The sequence below is a fragment of the Varanus komodoensis genome, unplaced genomic scaffold, assembly GCF_004798865.1.
Source record: "Varanus komodoensis strain SLA01 unplaced genomic scaffold, ASM479886v1 scaffold9, whole genome shotgun sequence".
Classification (NCBI taxonomy): domain Eukaryota; kingdom Metazoa; phylum Chordata; class Lepidosauria; order Squamata; family Varanidae; genus Varanus; species Varanus komodoensis.
Genome location: NW_025336598.1, coordinates 14,227,403 through 14,248,346, shown reverse-complemented (window position 1 = coordinate 14,248,346; position 20,944 = coordinate 14,227,403). Strand labels below are relative to the sequence as shown.

Genomic DNA, 20,944 nt, shown 5'->3' with positions numbered 1-20,944 from the left:
GTGTGGTATAAAAATAACAGTCACCAAGTTAAAACTAATTGCAGATATAAACTCGGAAGAAGAATGGAAATTCTCTTTTTCTCGGTGCTTACTATCATACGGACATTTCAAGGAAGTATATCAAAGTGACATTTACGATTTCATGAATACCTTTGAGAATTTATTATGTAAGAGAGGCCATACAGTTGGTAAAGACTATGCTGACAAAAGATACATTCTTTACCTCTGCATTTTGGCTATCACTTACATTTTATTTCTTAAAATACATTCTGTCACCATGGGATTTTTCAGATATATTTTATATTTGCTAGCCCAGGCCTTGACATGACCTCAACATGCATTGTGACCATAAAATTAAGAGACAGTGTTTTGTCCATTAATAAAACACAAGAGGGGTAAGTAATCAAAGAAGGGGAGATTTTAAGAACCACAAGCTTTCCTTCACATTTTTGAGGACTAGAAAAACAAATAACAGCAGATACATTCTGGGCATTCAGTCCATACATGTTGGAGATCTGGATTCCTGGTGTTTGGCTTGGTTGTGGTCTTGCAATTACATTAGGCTCTTGGATAAATGTTAGCCTCAGATTGCTGTTAGCCCAGTGTGCTCCAGCACAAACAGGCAAAACACACAGACAAAAATACTGAAAGTGAAGATGTTTTAACGCCAACATCATGGAAATAATTAAGTGCCTCTGAAGAAATGTATCACCCTCAAGAGTGAGTGCCTGTTCCATTTCAGAGAGGCCTCCCTGCTGTATACCAGAAATAATAAGGAAAAGTGTACAGGGTTACTTATTTGACTGATTCTAATTTTCTGCTCTGTTAGATACAGACCTTAGTTGAATTACACAAACTGCATCTGGAGAATTACATCGGTGAATGTGACCACCTGTTGAAATTACATTGACTCCCTCCTTATGAATAAGATGCAAAAGTTCATTAGGTTTCGAAGAAAATGTGAGGCCTTTGCATGAGCTTGAATATGTGTGAGACTGAAACTGCTAGATTATCTATTCCTGGAATCAGGAGTAAAATTTTACCATTGTCAAATAAATTAGATCAGGGGTTCCCAGCCTGGGATGCCTGCACCCCCAGGGGCTACAAGATGGTATTTCAGGGGGTGTGATAAAGAGGAAGGCTAGATCACTATTTGCCAAAAATTATCCCAATAATAAAATTACTTTGTTTTCATTCGGACTCAGTTCTCTTTTGTCAATCAAGACAAACTACAGGAATTGCTTTGAATTCACCAGCAGATCACAATCAGCAAGAAAGTTTCACATTTTGACAAAATCATGAATAAGAAGTAGGAACAAAGAAGTCATTAAATGTTATGTTCACAATTGGGATTGAATTTACTATTTACAATGTTTTCTAATTGTGCAATTTATATTTGAATTTTACGCACCAAGTGAAAAACTAATTTTTTTAGTTCAGTGTATGGTTCAAAAATTAGAAATTTGACTTCTTCATCTTCGGATGTGATACTACTATTGTTGGGGGTGCAAACATAAACATTTTTTAGGGATGTGAAGCACAGAAAAGGTTGGGAACCACTGAGTTAGATCCATCATAAAACTTCAGCAACAAACAGATTGTTCCTAGAATATCATTCAGAAACAGCTTAACATTCTTACAGATATACTTTTTTAAAGCCATTGCATTTGTTTCAACATATTCTGCTCTTAGTTTCTGCATAGTCAGTGCAAATTTGTAGATAAATATTTCTTGCAATTAGTAGATAAATTGGATTTTTTTTAATAGGCTAGGTTCACTAACCAGTTCTTCTCTGAAAGAACTTTTCAGTCCCATTGTTATTGTTGACCCATCATGACCCCATGGACAACATTCCTCCAGGCCTTCCTGTCCTCCACCATTCCCCGGAGTCCACTTAAGCCAACTGCTTCAGTGACTCCATCTAGCCACCTCATTCTCTGCCGTCCCCTTCTTCTTTTGCCGACAATTGTTCCTAGCATTAGGGTCTTCTTCAGTGAGTCCTTCATTCTCATTAGGTGGCCAAAGTATTTGAGTTTCATCTTCAGTATCTGGCCCTCTAAAGAGCAGTCAGGGTTGATCTCCTCTAGGACTGACTGGTTTGATCACCTTTCACAGCCGTACATTGCAACTGGGAAAATCATAGCCTTGACTATTCGCACTTTTGTTGGCAGGGTGATGTCTCTGCTTTTAAGTATGCTGTCTAGATTTGCCGTAGCTTTTCTCCCCAGGAGCAAGCGTCTTTTAATTTCTTGGCTGCAGTCCCCTTCTGCGGTGATCTTGGAGCCCAGGAAAATAAAATCTGTCACTACCTCCATTTCTTCCCCATCTATTTGCCAGGAAGTGAGAGGACCGGATGCCATGAGCTTAGTTTTCTTAATGTTGAGCTTCAAGCCAACTTTTGCACTCTCCGCCTTCACCCGCATCAAGAGGCTCTTTAGTTCCTCTTCACTTTCTGCCATTAGAGTGGTATCAGCTGCATATCTGAGGTTGTTGATATATCTTCCAGCAACCTTAATTCCAACTTGTGATTCATCTAGCCCCGCCTTTCTCATGATGTGCTCTGCATATAAGTTAAATAGGCAGGGCGACAGTATACAGCCTTGCCAAACTCCTTTCTCAATTTTGAACCAATCAGTGGTTCCGTGTCCAATTCTCACCGTTGCTTCTTGACCTGCATATAGGTTTCTCAAGAGACAAATAAGATGGTCTGGTACTCCCATGACTTTAAGAACTTGCCACAATTTGTTGTGATCCACACAATCAAAGGCTTTAGCATAGTCAGTGAAGCAGAAGTAGATGTTTTTCTGGAACTCCCTAGCTTTCTTCATGATCCAGTGTATGTTGGCAATTCGATCTCTAGTTCCTCTTCGAAATCCTGCCTGTACTTCTGGTAGTTCTCGGTCCACATACTGCTGGAGCCTAGCTTGTGGGATTTTGAGCATAACTTTGCTAGCATGTGAAATGAGTGCAATGGTGCGGTAGTTCGAACATTCTTTGGCCTTGCCCTTCTTTGGGATGGGAATGTAAACTGACCTTTTCCAATCCTGTGGCCACTGTTGAGTTTTCCAAATTTGCTGGCATATTGAGTGTAGCACTTTTACTGCATCGTCTTTGAGGATTTTGAATAGCTCAGCTGGAATACTGTCACCTCCACTAGCTTTGTTGTTGCTCAGACGTCCTAAGGCCCATTTGACTTCACATTCCAGGATGTCTAACTAGAGGTCAGTGACCACCCCATCGTGGTTATCAGGGACGTTAAGCTCATTCTTGTGTAGTTCTTCTGTGTAATCTTGCCATCTCTTCTCAATCTCTTCTGCCTCTGTTAGGTCCCTGTCATTTTGGTCCTTTATCATGCCCATCTTTGCATGAAATGTTCCCTTCATATCTCCAATTTTCTTGAAGAGATCTCTGGTCCTCCCTACTCTATTGTTTTCTTCTATTTCTTCACACTGTTCATTTAAGAAGGCATTCTTATCTCTTGCATTTCTTTTTCTTTGGGATGGTTTTAGTTGCTACCTCTTGTACAACATTGCAAACCTCCATCCATAGTTCTTCATGCACTTTGTCTATCAGATTTAATTCCTTAAATCTATTTGTCACCTCTACTGTATATTCATCAGGGATATGATTTAGGTCATACCTGAGTGGCCTAGTGCTTTCCCCTACTTTCTTCAATTGAAGCCTACATTTTGCAACCAGAAGCTCATGATCTGAGCCACAGTCAGCTCCTGGTCTTGTTTTTACTGACTGTATAGAGCTTCTCCATCTTTGGCTGCAGAGCACATAGTCAGTCTGTTTTCTGTGTTGACTGGCTGGTGATGTCCATGTGTAGAGTCTTCTCTTGGGTTGTTGGAAAAGAGTGTTTGCTATGACCATCGTATTCTCTTGACAAAATTCTACCAGCCTGTGCCCTGCTTCATTTTGTACTCCAATGCCAAACTTGCCTGTTATTCCAGTCATCTTTTGGCTTCCTGCTTTAGCATTCCAATCCCCCATGATGATATCATTTTTTGGTGTAAATTCTAGAAGGTGTTGTAGGCCTTCATAGAACTGGTCAACCTCAGCCTCTTCAGCACCAGTGTTTGGGGCATAGACTTGGACTACTGTGATGTTGAATGGTTTTCCTTGGATTCGAACTGAGATCATTCTGTCATTTTGGAGATTGTATGCCAGTACTGCTTTTCCTACTCTTTTATTGACTATGAAGGCTACGCCATTTCTTCTGAGGGATTCTTGCCCACAGTAGTATACCTGATAGTCATCTGAATTAAATTCACCCATTCCTGTCCATTTTAGTTCACTGATTCCTAAGATGTCGATGTTCAGTCTTGTCATCTCTTGTTGGACCACATCCAGCTTGCCTTAATTCATGGATCTTACATTCCAGGTTCCTATGGAGTGTATATCTTTGCAGCATCAGACTTTCCTTTCACCACCAGATACATCTGCAATTGAGTGTCCTTTCGGCTTTCACCCAGTCGCCTCATTCTTTCTGGCACTACCAGTACTAGGCATCTGCATTTCCCCAGTAGCACATTGGACACCTTCCGACCTGATGGGCTCATCTTCTGGCATCATATCTTTTTGCCTTTTGGTCCTGTCCATGGGGTTTTCATGGCAAAGATACTGGAGTGGGTTGCCATTTCCTTCTCCAGTGGATCACGTTTTGTCAGAGCTCTCTGCTATGACCTGTCCATCTTGGGTGGCCCTGCATGACATAGCTCATAGCTTCATTGAGCTACGCAAGCCCCTTCACCACAACAAGGCAGTGATCCATGAAGGAGTCAGTCCCATTACTTATTGCATATTACAAAGAGACAAATGGTGTTCCATGTGGGGCGAGATACTGTGGAAGGCCATTAAACTTTTTTTTAGATGGACCTTTAACCATATTTTTCAAGGAGAGTATCACTAGCCTAGTGACGCATCCCACTTTTTCCCCACTTTGAAACCATCCTGCTACCTTCAAAACTATCCTACTTTCTTATTTCTGGCAACAGATATTCTCAAGGACTGGCTTTCTAGATACTTAAATGGTTTCTGTCAGAATGTTCTGATAATGCCACCTTTCTCTTGAATCTTAATGCAAAATGGGTGCTTCACATGGCTGTTGATGACAAATCATGAAAATAATTCCCTAGTGCAAGGGTAGACAAATTAGTACCCTTCAAATTTTTTAAACTACATTGTCCATCTCCTGCCAGCATGGACAATGATCAGGAAAATATGGGAGATAGTCAATAACAGGCAAAGGACACTAGATTGTCTATCCCTGCTATAAAGCATGGGCAACTGTGATCTGAACATGGTGACAGAGGTACAAATTGTCCTTGTGTCCAAATTAGAACAATGCTTCTCTTTTAATTTCTTTCCCTTTGGTTAAAATAGGCTTCTGTCTTCGATTCCTGGGACTGATACAGAATGCCTGGTTTGTTTGTTTGTTCATTGATCTAACTATTCCTAGGTTTATCCTTGCTCTAAGATGCATTATCCTATCCTATGTGCTTTTGTTACAATATGCCCTTTACAATAATACTTGAAAGATGGCATCAGACATGAATTTCACATTCATGCTAAGATTTGCTGCTAGAGTACCAGTAATTGCCTTGATTTTTTTTAACCTCATGATATTTTCAGTTGTTCTCCCTGTATCAGTCCCAAGATCTCAATCCAAAATCAGTTGGAAAGCACAGATAGGGAAGTCAGATTCTCCCAGTTGCTTCTTATGGAATCAGTACCTTTCAAAGATCTCATCACTTTCAACCTTGTTGAAGTTAGAGGGCAATTCAATTTACCTCTTTGTTAGTGATCTCAAATAGTGAAAGTGGCTTCACTGGGTGAATTAAAATACAAGCAACCACTAGTTTGTTCAAATGACTGTTGATAGTGCATAGGGCAGTTCCAGAAAAGAAGCACAGCTTAATATAATTGCCAATTAGCAATTCTCTTTGACAGTTCACCCCCTAATCTCACCATAGCTATTAGAAGGAAACCTATTTGAACAGAGGATGGCAGCACAACAATATCATATGTTTATTTGGTAAGACAAAAGTCACAGGTGAAAACAGGTAGTGTTTTGTCTTTCTGGAATCAAACTGTTTGACAGAAAAAACTGGCCATTCCACATCCAGTTCTTGTGCCTTTCTGTACAGAGGTTTTTAATCAACAGATGTTCATATACAGAAAGGACAACGCTGCAAGCTGTTAGTCCAAGGAGTCATGAAGCACTCTGTTACTGCATCCGGGTCAAAGGTAAAGGACAGGAACAGGAAGTATAAGAGCAATGAGATATTGCCATTGGTAGTTATAGTAACTCCATAACATCTCCCCTCTTTTACATATGATTCAACAGTGTGTAAACAAGTAGATTCAAAACAGATCCCAAACAATCTTAAACATAGCATACTGTACTATTAGTAAATAGGAGACTGTCCTGTTTCCTGACTGGTGTGTTTGGTACAGAAGAACTTACTGGTATGTGCGGTTGCATTATTTCCTTCAGATATGACAGTAGCCTTGTCTCTATTTTGCTTACTTGGTCCAGCGGGACTAGGGGCATTGAACACCTCCGGAGAATCATGTGCAGGACTCTCAAAAGTTTGTGAGGTGGGTTGTTCTGGCACTCGCAGATCCACTCAATTGCAACGGTAGAGACTGCCATCCACATCCACAACATAAGAGCGAGGGGCAACCCTCTGAACACAGGTACCCAGTCTCCAGCGACCAGTCCTATCGCCAGGAAGTAGCTTCATACGGATTGGCTCTCCAGTGCTTAAATCTTTGGCAGACATGTTGTATGTCAGTTTGGAGATTTGTTTCCTCTGTCGCAATTTCTTCAGAACACCTGTAACCACACAAGGTTCGAGCAGTTTGTTGGCCACAGGCAATGATGTCTTCAGTCTCCTTGACATCAAACGCTGTGCAGGACTACTGTCCATGCCTTCAGTCGGGGTGTTCCTCCAATGCAGAACGGCCTTCCATGGGTCACTACCATCACACTTGGACTTCTTGAAAAGCTTCTTCACTATCTTTAGAGCTGATTCTGCTTTGCCATTAGCTTGTGGGTGCAGCGGGGATGAGGTAACATGCACAAATCCCCAATCTGTAGAAAACCTTCTGAATTGCTCACATGCAAATTGGGGTCCATTATCTGAGATTACCCTATCTGGTAGGCCATGACGTGTGAATTGTACTTTACAGCACCTGATTGTAGTTTCAGCAGACAGGTCAGGAAGGAGCTCAATTTCCCAAAAGTCAGAATAGTGATCAACAATTAATAAAAAATCTTGCCCCGCATAACTCAGTAAATCCATACTTACAATTTGCCAAGGGCGGGTGGGCAGCACATGTGACATCATGGGTTCTTTCTGTTGTGCTTGTGCATATTCATTGCATGCTGAGCAACTACTAACAAAATCTCTAATCTCATTCTGCATGTTGGGCCAGTAAAGGGTATCGCGTGCCTGCCTATAGCATGCTTCTCCACCAATGTGACTGGCATGAATGCGTTTCGACATCTCCAACCTCAAAGATTTAGGAATGATGACTCTTGGCCCCTTATATAGTATGCCATCCTGAATGCCAGTTTCGTCCCTGAAAGTCCAGTATTCTCTCACAATTAATGGCACAATCCTTTGAATCTGGCCAGCCATTCAGAACAACAGATTTAAGTACCTGCAAACTTTCATCAATTTCTGTGTGCTGTTTTATCTGATGCAGTTGCTGGTCTGTGATTTTAAATAGTCCAAATGATTAATCTGTGACAGGGCATCCAGGTCCTGTTGGACATTGCAAACTCTGTGTTGTGTACATTCAAATGTACCACCTGCTGCAGTAGCTCTGCTAAGAGCGTCACTGATGTACATTTCAGGTCCAGGTTTATAAACCACATTGAGACAATAGTTTTGTAACATGAGCAACATGCTCTGTAAGCGCTTAGGTGCACACAAAAGCGGTTTCTTGAAAATAGATATCAGAGGCTTATGGTCAGTCTCTGCCGTGATCTTGTCATGACCATAAAGATAGTGGTGAAAGTGCTGGCAGGCGAACACAATACTCAGACATTCCTTCTCTGTTTGTGCATAGTTTTGCTCTGTAGGGGTCAGTGCCCTTGAAGCAAAAGCGATCGGCTGTCCATCTTGCAGCAGGCAACACCCAATTCCATTTTTTGCTTGCATCACTTTGAATAGTTACCGGTTATGTAACATCATAGTATTTAAGGACAGGTGTATCCGTGACCAAACGTTTGATTTCCTGCACTGCCTTATCATGCTTAGGAAGCCAATGCCAAACTGCATCCTTGTCCAGAAGTCTTCTCAAAGGCTCACAAACCTCCGAGAGACACGGTAGGAATTTTGCCAAATAGGTAACAAATCCTATGAAGCGCTGCAGAGATTTCACATTTTCCGGCTGCGGCATATCCCGTATGGCCCTGATTTTTTCTGGGTCAGCCTTCAAACCCTCCACTGAAAGGATATGACCATGAAAGCGGAATTCCTTGATCTTGAACTGCAGTTTTTTCACGCCAAGTCTCAGTTTCACTTGCCTACAACGATTCATCACGTCCAGCAGTTTGCGATCATGATCTTGCTCTGCTTCTCCATCTGTATCACCACAGCCAACTACAAGTATATCATCAGCTATTGGTTCAATACCTTTAAGTCCTCCCAATAGTTCATGTTGTTTACGTTGATACACCCCTGGTGCAACTGAGACTCCAAAAGGCAGTTTGAGCCACCTTTTCCTGCCCCAGGGAGTCCAGAAGGTTGTCATGTAGCTACTTGCAGTATCCAACTTACACTGTAAAAATGCGTCCCGGGCATCAACAAGTGTGAACAGACGTGCTTTAGGCAGCTTGTACAAAGCATCGTCAAGAGTTGGCATTATGTAATGAGATCGTTTCAGGGCCTGGTTCAAAAATTTGGGATCTATACATATCCTTAGCTTATCAGGCTTCTTTACAATCACCATGTTGCTAAGCCAATCAGTTGGTTCGGTAACTGGTGCGATATGACCATCAGCCTCATACCGGTCAAGCTGTGCCTTAACTGCCTGCTTCAAGGCCACTGGCACATTGCGTGGTGCACATTGGACTGGAAGGACACTCACATCAAGGTCAAAATGAACTTCCCCTGGAACAGATTCAACAGGCCCTGTAAAAACATCACCAAATTCCTGTAATAACAGTTGTTTTGTCAAGGGCCGTTTAAATGATTGTCCATCGCATTGAGCTCTGCAGGGATGGAGAAATGCATCAGCCCCAGACACTCACAGGTTGAGCCAAATACCAGTGGCTGTTGGGAAGCTTCCACAATTTCAAACTCTAGCTTGTGTGACAGTCCACGTACAACACATTCTGTCCTGAACAGTCCAAGAGATTTCATAATTTTGCCTGAGTATAACTTTAGTTTGGTGTCACTTGGCAGTAGAGATACTTCCGGTGCTAACGTCATTTGTCTCTTAAGCACATCGCATCACATGTTGCTCCTGAATCGAGCTGGCAGGATTGAGGCTTATTATTTAATATTAAAGTGACAAACCATTTATTTCCTCTGGATTGCAGAGCACCGATTAATTCACTGCTGTATATCATTTCAGCGGTGCGTGGCTCCTCCTCATACGTAGGCGCATCCTCCATAGCATGTAATTTCCCAGATGACACTTGTTTTTTACTTGACAAGCGAACTTTAGCGAAATGATTTGCTCTTCCACAAGACCTACAAGACTTCCCATATGCTGGACACTGCTCTTTAATTCTTTGATGCACAGTCCCACACTATTTGCATGCTGTAGAGTTGGCAGTATTTGCTTTAAGCATGTGTTGCTGTCCTTGCGGTTTGCTTGTGTGCCATTGCTGCATTGCAACGTTTATGCTGTCACTCTGTCTGTCCTGTTCCATCACTTTCGGATGTCTGTCAGTAAGCTCTGCTGTATGACACGTTTCAATAGCTGTGTTTAGCGTTAAGTCGCGCTCTCTTAGAAGACGCCTGCGTGTGCTCTCACTAGATATACCAAGAACAATTTTGTCCCTTATTAGTTCATCTTTCAGGGTGCCATATTCACAAGTAGCTGCTTTTTCTCATAAGCAAGTAACAAAGTTGTCAAGAGATTCTCCCTCCTCTTGTTTGCAGCATCCAAACACATATCTTTCATAAATGACATTTTTAGCAGGTTTGAAATAAGCTTCTAGTACATCCAGAATGGCTGTAACATTCTCTTGCTGCTCTGCTGAGAGGTTCAGATTGTGCTTATACACATGCCTGCATTCACTGCCCATGACTCTTCTCAGAGTGGCTGCCTGCACTGCCGTAGGTTTCGCATTCAGCCCTGTAGCCAGGGAATAATCCTCACATTCAGCTCTGAAAGTTTCCCAGTTGCTGCTACAGTCCCCACCGATTTTCATCCCCTCTGGGGGCGGTATGCAATTCATGGCAGCCATGCGGTCGGTAGGCCTCACAGCCTTCCAGTAGCAGAAAACGCACAATGAACGGTCTCAAACTGTAACTCACAAATCAGTGCTGTGTCCCGGGGCTACTGCACTCCAAGCAAGAGGCTCTATCCAGATTCAAGTCACTTCTGACACCATGTTTCATGTACAGAAAGGACAACGCTGCAAGCTGTTAGTCCGAGGAGTCATGAAGCACTGTGTTATTGCATCCGGTAAAGGACAGGAACAGGAAGTACAAGAGCAATGCGATATTGCCATTGGTAGTTATAGTAACTCCATACCAACAGATTTCTCTGTTGGAGGAAAAGATCTGTTGCTGTCTGTGCTCTGCAACTTTGAACCCAGTTTATCCCAGTTAATCCTGCCAGAGTGACAAAAGTTGCAACTAATTGCTTCTTTGAGCAATGAGTGTATTTATGAATCAGAGGCAAAGCACGTGCTCTTACCCACTGGATCTTCTGAGGTATTGTTTGAAAAGGTCTTTTCTTCCAGTTTCTGAAGGAAGAAATAGGCATAAAATTTTGAGTTAATGTTAGGCAGTAGATTGGGCTATTTTGATTCCATTTCCTAATATTGGGACTTTGATTCACATTTCCCTCCCTATAAAAATCTTACACTGTGTTTTTATATGTGAAAACAATTTTACTAGAACAGTGTTCTTAAAAAGTAGAATCTCTTTTCCAGAAGGTTTGTTAGAATGCAATCTTTGGATATTAACTTATTATTATTGATATTAATAATTAATATTATGGATATTAACATAATGTTAACATTATGGCTGGCCATGAGTTAGTTTCCACCAATTCTGAAAATTTAATTTGAAGCTGTAAGCCAAATGGACTGTTGTTGTGTCTCCCTAGTTAAAGACTTGTAGGTCAGCTTTCCACCTTTCCAAATATTTTAATGTCCTGATCCAGTACTTGGATTATGAGGAAAACATAGGGGTTCTTAGTGAAATTAATAATCACTGTCCATTTTCACCAATGTTAGACAAACTGTGCTTGTCCTTTCATTAATCCTTTTTAATTTCAGCTCTGCATCCCACCCAGTTTGCCCTGCCTTTGATCCATGTGCCACCAAGTTTCAAATGTTCTGCTGTCGCTGTCCATGGCTATGAAGCTGATGCTTGTTGTATTGCCAGTCTTTCTCTGTTTCTCCTTGTTGTATTATTTCTGAAAATATGCTAGTCCTCCAGTGAAGCTTCTTTGGTCCATGTGCTTTGCAAACAGTAAACCACAGAAACCTTTATTCTTATTGTTTTCCCATGATACTTATTTTAACTGAGGCAGCTGGGGTTTCAATATTAGCAATTAATACCTCCATTTCACCACTGTCTTCATGCTCTTTGACCTCATGGCTCTATGGACCAGTTTCAATCTTCCTGAATTCTGTTAGGTTGACTTTCTTGATAAGTTTTAGTTTCAAGTTGCCACTGACATTTAATAGTATTTAGATGAGTCAGATAAGAAAAGCCACTCCTTTGATTTGGCATTCTGGGATGTCATTCATCCCAGAATCTCTGCAGACATTTGGATCTCAGTGGTCTCCACTTCAATTTTCTCTTCCAGTGTCCTCACCCTATATTCTTCTGGATTAATCACAGCTCTGCTGTACAACTTTCACTGTATGGAAGAAGTGATATTTAATCTTAGTCATTTGCTCCCATGACTACCTTAATCCATACTTCCTTTCACCCCGTGTATTATTTTCTCATATTTTGTCACCTAAGCAAAAGCCTTGTGCAAAAAGATGTTGTGAAGAGCAATGGCCTAGTCACAATAAGCCTTTTAAAATGGGGTGAGATATCCTTGCTCATTGTGTTAATGGGTTTGCTATGCATGATCACTTTGTGTTGTTTCCCCTGCTCTCCACTTACTTTCCGTAATGCCATCAAGGCCAATATCTGTCATCACTACCTGTGGTTTGAACTGAGTATATTAAATATATATTGTGTGAAGGAGTATTTTATTTGACGTTCCTGAATTGACTCTGACTTTTATTGGATGAACCACAGGTTTATGCAAAAGGGAGAAAACTTCCTTTTGTAAACCCCTCATTTTTTTTCTAAACTAGAAAGGCCAATAATACCTTACACCAAATTTATTGCATAATTTTCTACAATATATAATAAGCTAAGTTTTGTTAAAAGATTGCCTAAGTTCAGAAAGAATTCCCCTACCTTCTCTTACATGATTGTGAAGCGGGTTTATCCCACAGATTTAGAATATTTCCTAAATACTTTAGAAAGTGGAAGCTTCTTTACAGGTACCCTTTCACTGGCAATTGAGATTTCCAGTTGTTTATGGTGCAGTCCTAAGGTCTCAGGGAACTTAGGAAAGATTGAATCTTCACCTCATAAGCCAGAGACAGTTCTCAACTCAGAAGGAGCTTTGATCTCAGAGGATGAGATCTACTATGGAATTTCTTCCTTGCTGCCACAGAAAAATCCATAGCCTCATCCTTCCAGCATTGGAGTTTTGACACTGAAGAGGGGAAAGGAGATAGGCTTAGGGGTAGAGCAAATGAAGCTTAGGATCCAGCATCTTCAAATCCAGAAGCTTAGGATCCACATCTCTTAACTGTGCCCACACCATAGGAAGACCACAGCTCTGGAGCTGGACTATATGATTTCCCAAAGGGTGCATGTGTAGGGCAGGGGGATAATTTAAATTTAAAATTTACATCAGAGGAAAAGCAGTGAACATTGTTCCTCGCTCTCTTCTGCCTTGCCAGAAGGAAGTGTTAGAATTCTTTGAATTGTTGGAAAGGCTTATTGATGAGTTAACTTAATAGAACATGCTGACAGAACTTGGCAATTGAATGTTAATATTAGTTGGCATCTGTCTGATGTCATCCAGCTCAGTAAACAGCTTCTGTACTGACTTTCCAGTCAAAAGACAATGTTTTGTTAACATCTCATATCAGTTGCTGCTATTACATTTGTCCCTTCAAGCAGAAGTTGCAAGAGGAAAAACACTGATGTTGCTTAGAAATGAGGCATCATTCAGGCAGAGCATCCTTAAAGCAGGATCAGTCACAGCAATAACTGGATTCATGGATCAATTGCTATTGACCTTGAGCCATGAATAGAATTTTCTCAGTCATTCATTTAGCAGTGGATAATATCTCAGCAAGATTCAGAAACTTGTGCCATTAAGACTTGCGTCTGGTTGGCAGAAAAATCTTTAGCCTCTCTAATTCTCCCCCGCCACCTCCGCTGTTCCATGTCCTCTAATAAGCACTATATTCAATGAATAAGCATTCCCCTGGTGTTCACACACCGTGCCAAATTTTAAAGAATACAATTCACCCATCATCAACCCACTGATGGATTAGCACTGTTTAGTTGCTGTTTAGTAGACCTAAACAAAAAAAGTAATTCTTCTGTTGTGTAGTAATTTTTTAAAATACTTGAGCAACCTGCACCTGTTCAGTTTAATGCCCCCGCATGCACATGTGTGCGTGTACACATACCCCTTCTTGTATATCCAAAATGCTGTACAATAGGGCAAATTCACCTCCATGATATAAAATCAAATCTCAAGGAGGAACTCAGCAAGAAACTGCTACTTCAGGGAGAAACAGCCCACTGAAGATTTGCAAATGAGGGTTTTTCTGCATTCCGTAATGGACCTCTGTACATTTGGAAGTTGGCACTTCAGAACAGAACACGGGCCTAGCTTGCAACTAATGAGTTTCAAGTCTCATTAGCCAGGCCTGTTTGAAAGGCTAGCCTTTGTTAGCTAGATTGTATCTTGGGCTTGATTGTACCTTGGACTGGCTATGGAATAGCCGAGCAATGTTAAGAAGCGCTATATGGGAAGTGGCTTTGTGGTGTAGTGATTACAGTATCGGGTCGAGGAGATCCAAGTTCAAATCCCCAGGAATCTCACGTAACTTTGGGGCAGTCACTAATTCTCAGCCTAAATTACTTCACAGGGTTGTTGTGAGGATAAAATGTAGAAGAGGAGGATTGTGCACCTCCTTGGACTTCCTGGAGAAGAAGGTGGGATAGGAATCCAGTAAGCAAAACAAATAAGGTGGACTGTCTTGCCAGGAGAGTCTGCCGCTCTTTTTTCTTGGCTGCCGGTTTCACTTCTGCAGTTGACAAAGAGAAAAGCACTTTCTGAAATGAGAGACGATCACTTCTTTTCTGTGCCCGCCCCCATGCACAGGCGTCTCAGTCAGCGTGTCAACATTCAGCCTCATTGCGATATCTTTAGAGAGGTACAGCGCCATCTGCAAACCGTTGCAGTCTCGGGTCTGGCAGACAAAATCACATGCCTTGAAAGTGATTGCCGCAACCTGGTGTGCCTCCTTCATCATCATGACGCCCTACCCGATTTACAGCATGTTGATACCGTTTACAACACTCCACAACAGCACTGCGAATATGTGTCGCCTCCATTGGCCAAGCAAAGTGATGCAGCAGTCTTGGTAAGAATGTGTTGATTCTTTGTGTGCTTGTGTGTGTTTTCAATGGCATTTGCTGGAAGATGGGATTAGATGGCATTAGAGTTGTTACACTTGAATCTGGAAACTTATGGGCAGTCTACCAGTTCACCTTGTTAGTGGGGCAAAATAAGTATTATATTCAGGGAGATTGCAGCCTATTAAACATGTTAGATTTTGTGGTTGCATTAGCAAGTTAGCAATGATTCTATAAACATATGGATAAGTAGCACAGGACACCATCCGCACCATCCAATATTTTCACATGAACAGTTCCCAGAGATACAGCTGTGGGATGAGACATTTGAAAGTATCAGCTGTATGCGTTTGCCCCACAAGTGTCTTCAATCAAACAGGTTTTGCAGGATTTAGTAGCACTTCAAAAACCTCCAAGTCCTGTATGACCAAAGACAACAGGGAGCCTAAAAAAGGAAGTAGGCACAAGCCAGACATCTACTCTGTTAACTATTTCTGCTGCTTTTCATCCCGAACAATGATGGCTCTGTGGTTCTTTGCACACATGAAGCAGTTGCAAATGTAACATTGACACTGGATGTGAACTTGATAGGAAGCAACTGCCAGTCCCTTCCTTATATACAGCAGATGTATTTGCAAACACAGATTTGCACAAACTTAAGCAGACATTACATTGTCGAATTCAACATAAAATACAGCAAATCATACTAATATGTAAAAAAAAATACAAATGCGACCAATATTTTGTGACAGTGACCAAAATGGGGTTACAGTTGTGGAGAGAACAAAGCCATGGTGGTCACCTCAAAGTGCCACTTGGGGGTTGGTAGCTTGGCTCTCAGGGGCAAGCTCAGCAAGAGCAGCAATGGCTTTTTGCTGCTCCTGCTGAATGGCTCACTGACCACTTCCTGGGACCTGTGGTGGGATTGGTTTGATGATACTACAGTCTGTCACGGGTCCAGCAACCCCTCCAGTACACAAGGACTGTCAGTGTGGGTTGTTCCAAAAATACAAACCACTCTGCAGGAAGTAACCTGACTTTACACAGCATGACAACCCACTGTGACTAGTTACCCATGATGCATTGTTACGTTGAGGGAACCCAGGTCATGACTTATTTGGATCTGGCTCTACTGGATGTTGTGCAGGTTTCTCTTAGGACAAGAAACATGTAATGGCTGAGGGTTCATTGTAGAACATAATTGGAGTGGGAGGAGAATGTATGATTTGATCCTCGCTGAGTTTGGCTGATAACTGGCTCACACTGATTTGGGAGCAGCTAAGAAAATGAAATAGCAAAGCAAAAGGGGTAGGATCCAGCCATGCCAAAGAGCAATAACCTCCACTCTACGTGTCAAAACAAATGCCTTGAAACATCTGTGAAATTTGAAAGGCATAGATTCTAATCTCCCACTATTACTTTCTTTTACACTGCAAATGATAATAATTGATACACTTGTTTCCCCAGTTCGACTTTTTTTTAAATGGGAGAAGGCATCCCTTAAAATTCAACTAGAGCTTGGAGACTGGTAATATCTGTCTTTCCTAGTCTAAATCTTGCTTGTGCCCTCTGCAGGTACATCTTCCAGCTGCTCATTCTTTTCCTTATCCCAGGGATTGTAATGATGATTGCATATGGCTTAATCTCCTTGGAGCTCTATAGAGGAATCAAATTTGATGTCAGTCAGAGAAAGTCTTCACGAGGTAATCTTGATGATTGAACCCACACTTTCTTTCCTCCATAATGGTTTCAGAGGTGAGAATGTGATCGGTAGAAGACAGTTATGCTTCAGGTCCACGTCAAGCAGAGCAAATTCAACCATCTCAGAATAATCTTGCAATTGTTTCCAGCTGCCTAATCATTTTTAGGAAGATTATTTGTAAAGAATGATTGCAACCATTATTCTTCAGTGTGCAATTATCTAGCTGAACAATTGTGGAGCTTCTGACATTTCTTTTCAGCTGCATTTTACATGTGAATGTACAAGTACATTTAAAGGTCAGTGGTGGAACTAACAATTAAAAGCCTAGCACTGTTATCCCCCTCATAACACTGAGAATATAGTTAAGGCATAAAATAAGGTATTATGTTTTGAAACATTCTAAGAGTGGAAAGCATAGACCAGGTGTAATAATGGGAGCACACATTGGTTCTTACAGGGAAGGGTGGGTGTGTAGGAGGGTGCTTTGTTCCCTTATTTTCTTCCTATTTTCTCCTCTGAATGGTTTCTTTTCAAGCAGCTTCCTTCCAGAGCAGGAATCTGGCTCCAGTGGAAGGGGGGATTCATTAAAAATGGCTGGGGGGCTTATACAGGGAGCATGAGCTGGTGTCAGATAAGAACCCCCTCTTGCTGACTGACTCCCCTGTCGGTGCCCACAGGCACCCACACATGAGTGTTATAAGGGAAGCAGTACAGAGCTGGATTGCCATATTTCTCTCATATTACCTAGTCCACATCTGGTTTCCCCACATGTGCTGAACTGCAACTTGCATCATTCCCTGCCAATTGCCTGGAAGAAGCCAGGCTGGGGGAGACTGAGCTAGTCCCACCCAAAGCTGCTGGCTTGAAGGACCAGTAGCAAGGAGAGGCATAGCCCCTCGCCCGCCAACAAGAGCTCCCAGGAGGTGGTGCTCCTCTTTGCCACCGTGACCTGCTTGTCCACCTAACTCCCACTTTGACCCAGGCCAGCATGGTGGTGAGGAGCCAGCACAGGAGATGCCATGGCCTGTTTGCTAATGGGCTTTCTCGCTGCCAAGCAGTCCTGGGTGGGTGGATTCATTCAGGAAAGGGCATGCTGAAAACGTTGCGATGTTCTTCATTCAAAACTTGGATGTCAGCACTGCTGGCCTCACCCAATGAATTCAAGGGGATTTAAATTAATTAAACATTAATTAAACTGATTGACTACAAAAAGCCCCCAAAGATGTCTATGGACCTAAAGTTGTTGGGTCTCTGTTAATGCTCAGTTGGCAAGAGCGTTCTGTATTGCCATGGATTGTATTGCCATGGATTGTATTGCCATGCCTAGGGAAAGGGGATTCTTCTAGGACAACCTCCTAACATGTGACACTGAAGTTTTCTAGGAGCCATTTCTTAAGGGAACTCCTACTGATTTATCTTGCTATAGTCCCAGATGCTCAGCAAAAGATTTTCTGTTGGAAAAGGACCTTGAGTTGAAGTCTGCCTCCACTAGTCTGACTACCTGTGCCTACAGGTGTATCCATTCCTTATTTTTAAAGCCATATCACAGGCAGGACAGTAGATCTTTTGGGGTGGTGGAGGAGTGTGGTTTTTTATACAACTTACATCTAATGGGCTCAGCATTGCACATGGATGAAGTCCAAATGTGCTAGTTAGTGAACGGTCCTGGAGCTGGAGCTGTAACTATTGTGAGAGTTATTTCTAAGGATATGCCATTAATGGCATTTGAGGACTCCATAATGGAATGCTTTTGTTTAAGCAAGTTATTGTCACTGATACACAATTTACTCTAAGAATAATTGGTAATTTAATAAGAATCTAAGAACAGGCTCAGTCTGTATACCAGAGAACAGAGACTTGTCCTCCAAGGCTGAGCAATTCTTACCCATACACATTCTAAAGTCAACCTGTTTGAGTGCAAAATTGAAGTTTGCTTTCATTTTCAACTGAGAAATGAAAGTTTGCTGGGAAACACGGCTTTAGTCCAATTTCACAGAGAGGCATTTGACATGCATCTTTTCTGTTATTGCCATTTATCTTTTAGCAGCCCAAGGGCAGGTTTTACACTCTCATAATATTTTTATGTGTTGGAAAAGCTTTGTCTGAGCACGTTCTGGTAGAAAGCGATTTGATCTCTGCTACTTTGTGTGAACAGAAAGGAAAGCTAGCACCAGCAGCAGTAAATATGATGAAGGAGATGGATGCTACCTGCAGAAAAGCAAGAAGAAGAAAGGGATGCCACTTCATCAACTTTCGGCAAATAATGGCAGCACCAAAATCAGCCGGCCTAGAAGTAGCTGCTCCACTGCTAACTTGATGGCCAAGAAGCTGGTCATCAGAATGTTGATTGTGATTGTGATCTTATTTTTCATTTGCTGGACTCCAATCTTCAGCGTCAACACCTGGCGTGCCTTTGACACCATATCAGCAAACCAGCTTCTCTCTGGAGCCCCCATCTCTTTCATACATTTGCTGTCCTACTTATCAGCCTGTGTGAATCCCATTATCTATTGTTTCATGAACAAGCGTTTCCGCATGAGGTTTCTGGCAACCTTCACTTGCTGTGCCAAGCAAAAACTTCCAGTGGTCAGAGCAGAGATGGCTGAGGATGAGGAAGGGAAGACCACGGGGGCATCTCTTTCAAGGTACTCTTACACACACACAAATGTGTCTGTTCCTCCATGAACATGTCCAAGTGGAAGATGGAGGAAATTCAAGCATTTAATCTTCTGGTGTCACCTTGATGTTGTCTAACCCTTTTAACTTGGCTTGGTACACATACACTCTGTAAAGTGGATGTCTGTAAGAGATGACCAGTACAATAATTTTTGAAAGGTCTCCCATCAAACAAAGATATTTCAGCTTGGAATCTAAGAAGAAAGAAGATAATTAGAAAAGGTCAGTGCTGATAGCTGTGAAGTTTTGTATAGCTCATCCACACACACTAGTAACTAGCATCAGTCAATGGCAAATGCTTTTCACATGAAGTAAGCTAGCTCATATTTTCAAAGTGAAAGTTCGTTATACCGTGAGATTCTTCTAAGGCCAGTCTACAAGTTCCAGTTTAGATTGCTATATTATATGGTAAAAAAAGAATGAACTCAAAGATCCATGGGCTGTGTTTGTTTATTTGTTTTCAGTAGTTTTGCTGCTAAATAATTTTATCATCATTGGAAAGAATGGGGCAGGGGGAAGAGAACTGATGTAGATCAGAAGGGAAATAGAGAAAGCAAGCAATGACTTTTATGTCTGGAGAATCAAGCCAGTAAGTTTCCACAACAGATGTATCACCCTCATTCTCCAAGTGCTGCCATATAATATCACTGTTATTTTGCTATGGCCACTTCACATAATATAGATCCAAAACATTGGTGGAGTAAGGGATTCATCATGGTTGTTTTGTTTATGGTGGCCTCTACCAATTAAGGTCAGATCAAGACTTCATGTACTCCAGTGTCCTGTTTAACTTGGCAACCAGATGCTTTGCTTTAATGGAATCCACAAACAACCCTTGAAGGAAACAACTCCTTCCCCATCCTTTGTGCCCTGGCAAGTACGATCCAGTGGATCCAAGATCCACTTCCTCCAGATATGGGGGTTCCATTCAGCAATCCTGAAAGGCGTATCTTTAGGCAATCATTTTTCTTTTAGGCAATTTACCTATCAAACAGATTTTGAAAATTTCCACAGAGGTACCCTTTGAAGGAAGTTTAGCTTACAATTTCTTTCTTTCTTTCTTTCTTTCTTTCTTTCTTTCTTTCTTTCTTTCTTTGCAACCAAAGGTATATTTTTAATTTCTTTTGTCAGTATTTCTTATTGCAGTAATACACCAGAACAAAAAATACATTCAACAGATAAACATTAATCTACATTTCTCCTCAAATATGCCTGTCATCAAATGTAATATATAAACCAATTCTAAGACGGTCATTTTTTCACGCATTCACAGTAGAATGTGATGGCAACGGAAAGCTATTTATGGTGGTATACACACGGGCTACTTGCTTCTGTACAAAGGAGATGGGATAGGGAGTTTCTCCTTTAGAGGAAAAAAAGTCATCCGTACATGCCATGTGACTATAGTATTGCAGCACATCAGAGGAAATAGAGAAGGGACACGCAAGCAGTTTGGCTGGGGCAGTGGAAAAACACAGGCCTTAATATGATAGCCATCATTTGGGCCAGCTGCACTGTCAGGAGGTTTGGAGGATTTGTGTGGGGAGAGCAGGTTGGTGACTGCTTCAGCATGGGCCTCAGCTGCCCAAAGGAGGGGAATTACTATGGTCCTTAACTGGTCATGTGAGACTGTTGTGGCAGGAAATGTAGCATGTGGGCAGATATGGCCACCTAGCAGCCTTCGTGTAAC

At 41.7% G+C, this 20,944-nt stretch overlaps 1 protein-coding gene across 1 annotated transcript in view; it reads left to right on the top strand.

Annotated features, from left to right (window-relative positions):
* CCKAR (cholecystokinin A receptor) overlaps positions 1-19,263 on the top strand; it is a 33,591-nt gene extending 14,328 nt beyond the window's left edge. The window contains exons 3-5 of the mRNA XM_044418232.1: positions 14,623-14,884; positions 16,452-16,579; positions 18,734-19,263. Coding sequence (XP_044274167.1) covers positions 14,623-14,884; positions 16,452-16,579; positions 18,734-19,263 — 920 coding nt within the window. The remainder of the gene's footprint in view (positions 1-14,622; positions 14,885-16,451; positions 16,580-18,733) is intronic.
* The last annotated feature ends 1,681 nt before the right edge of the window (positions 19,264-20,944 follow it).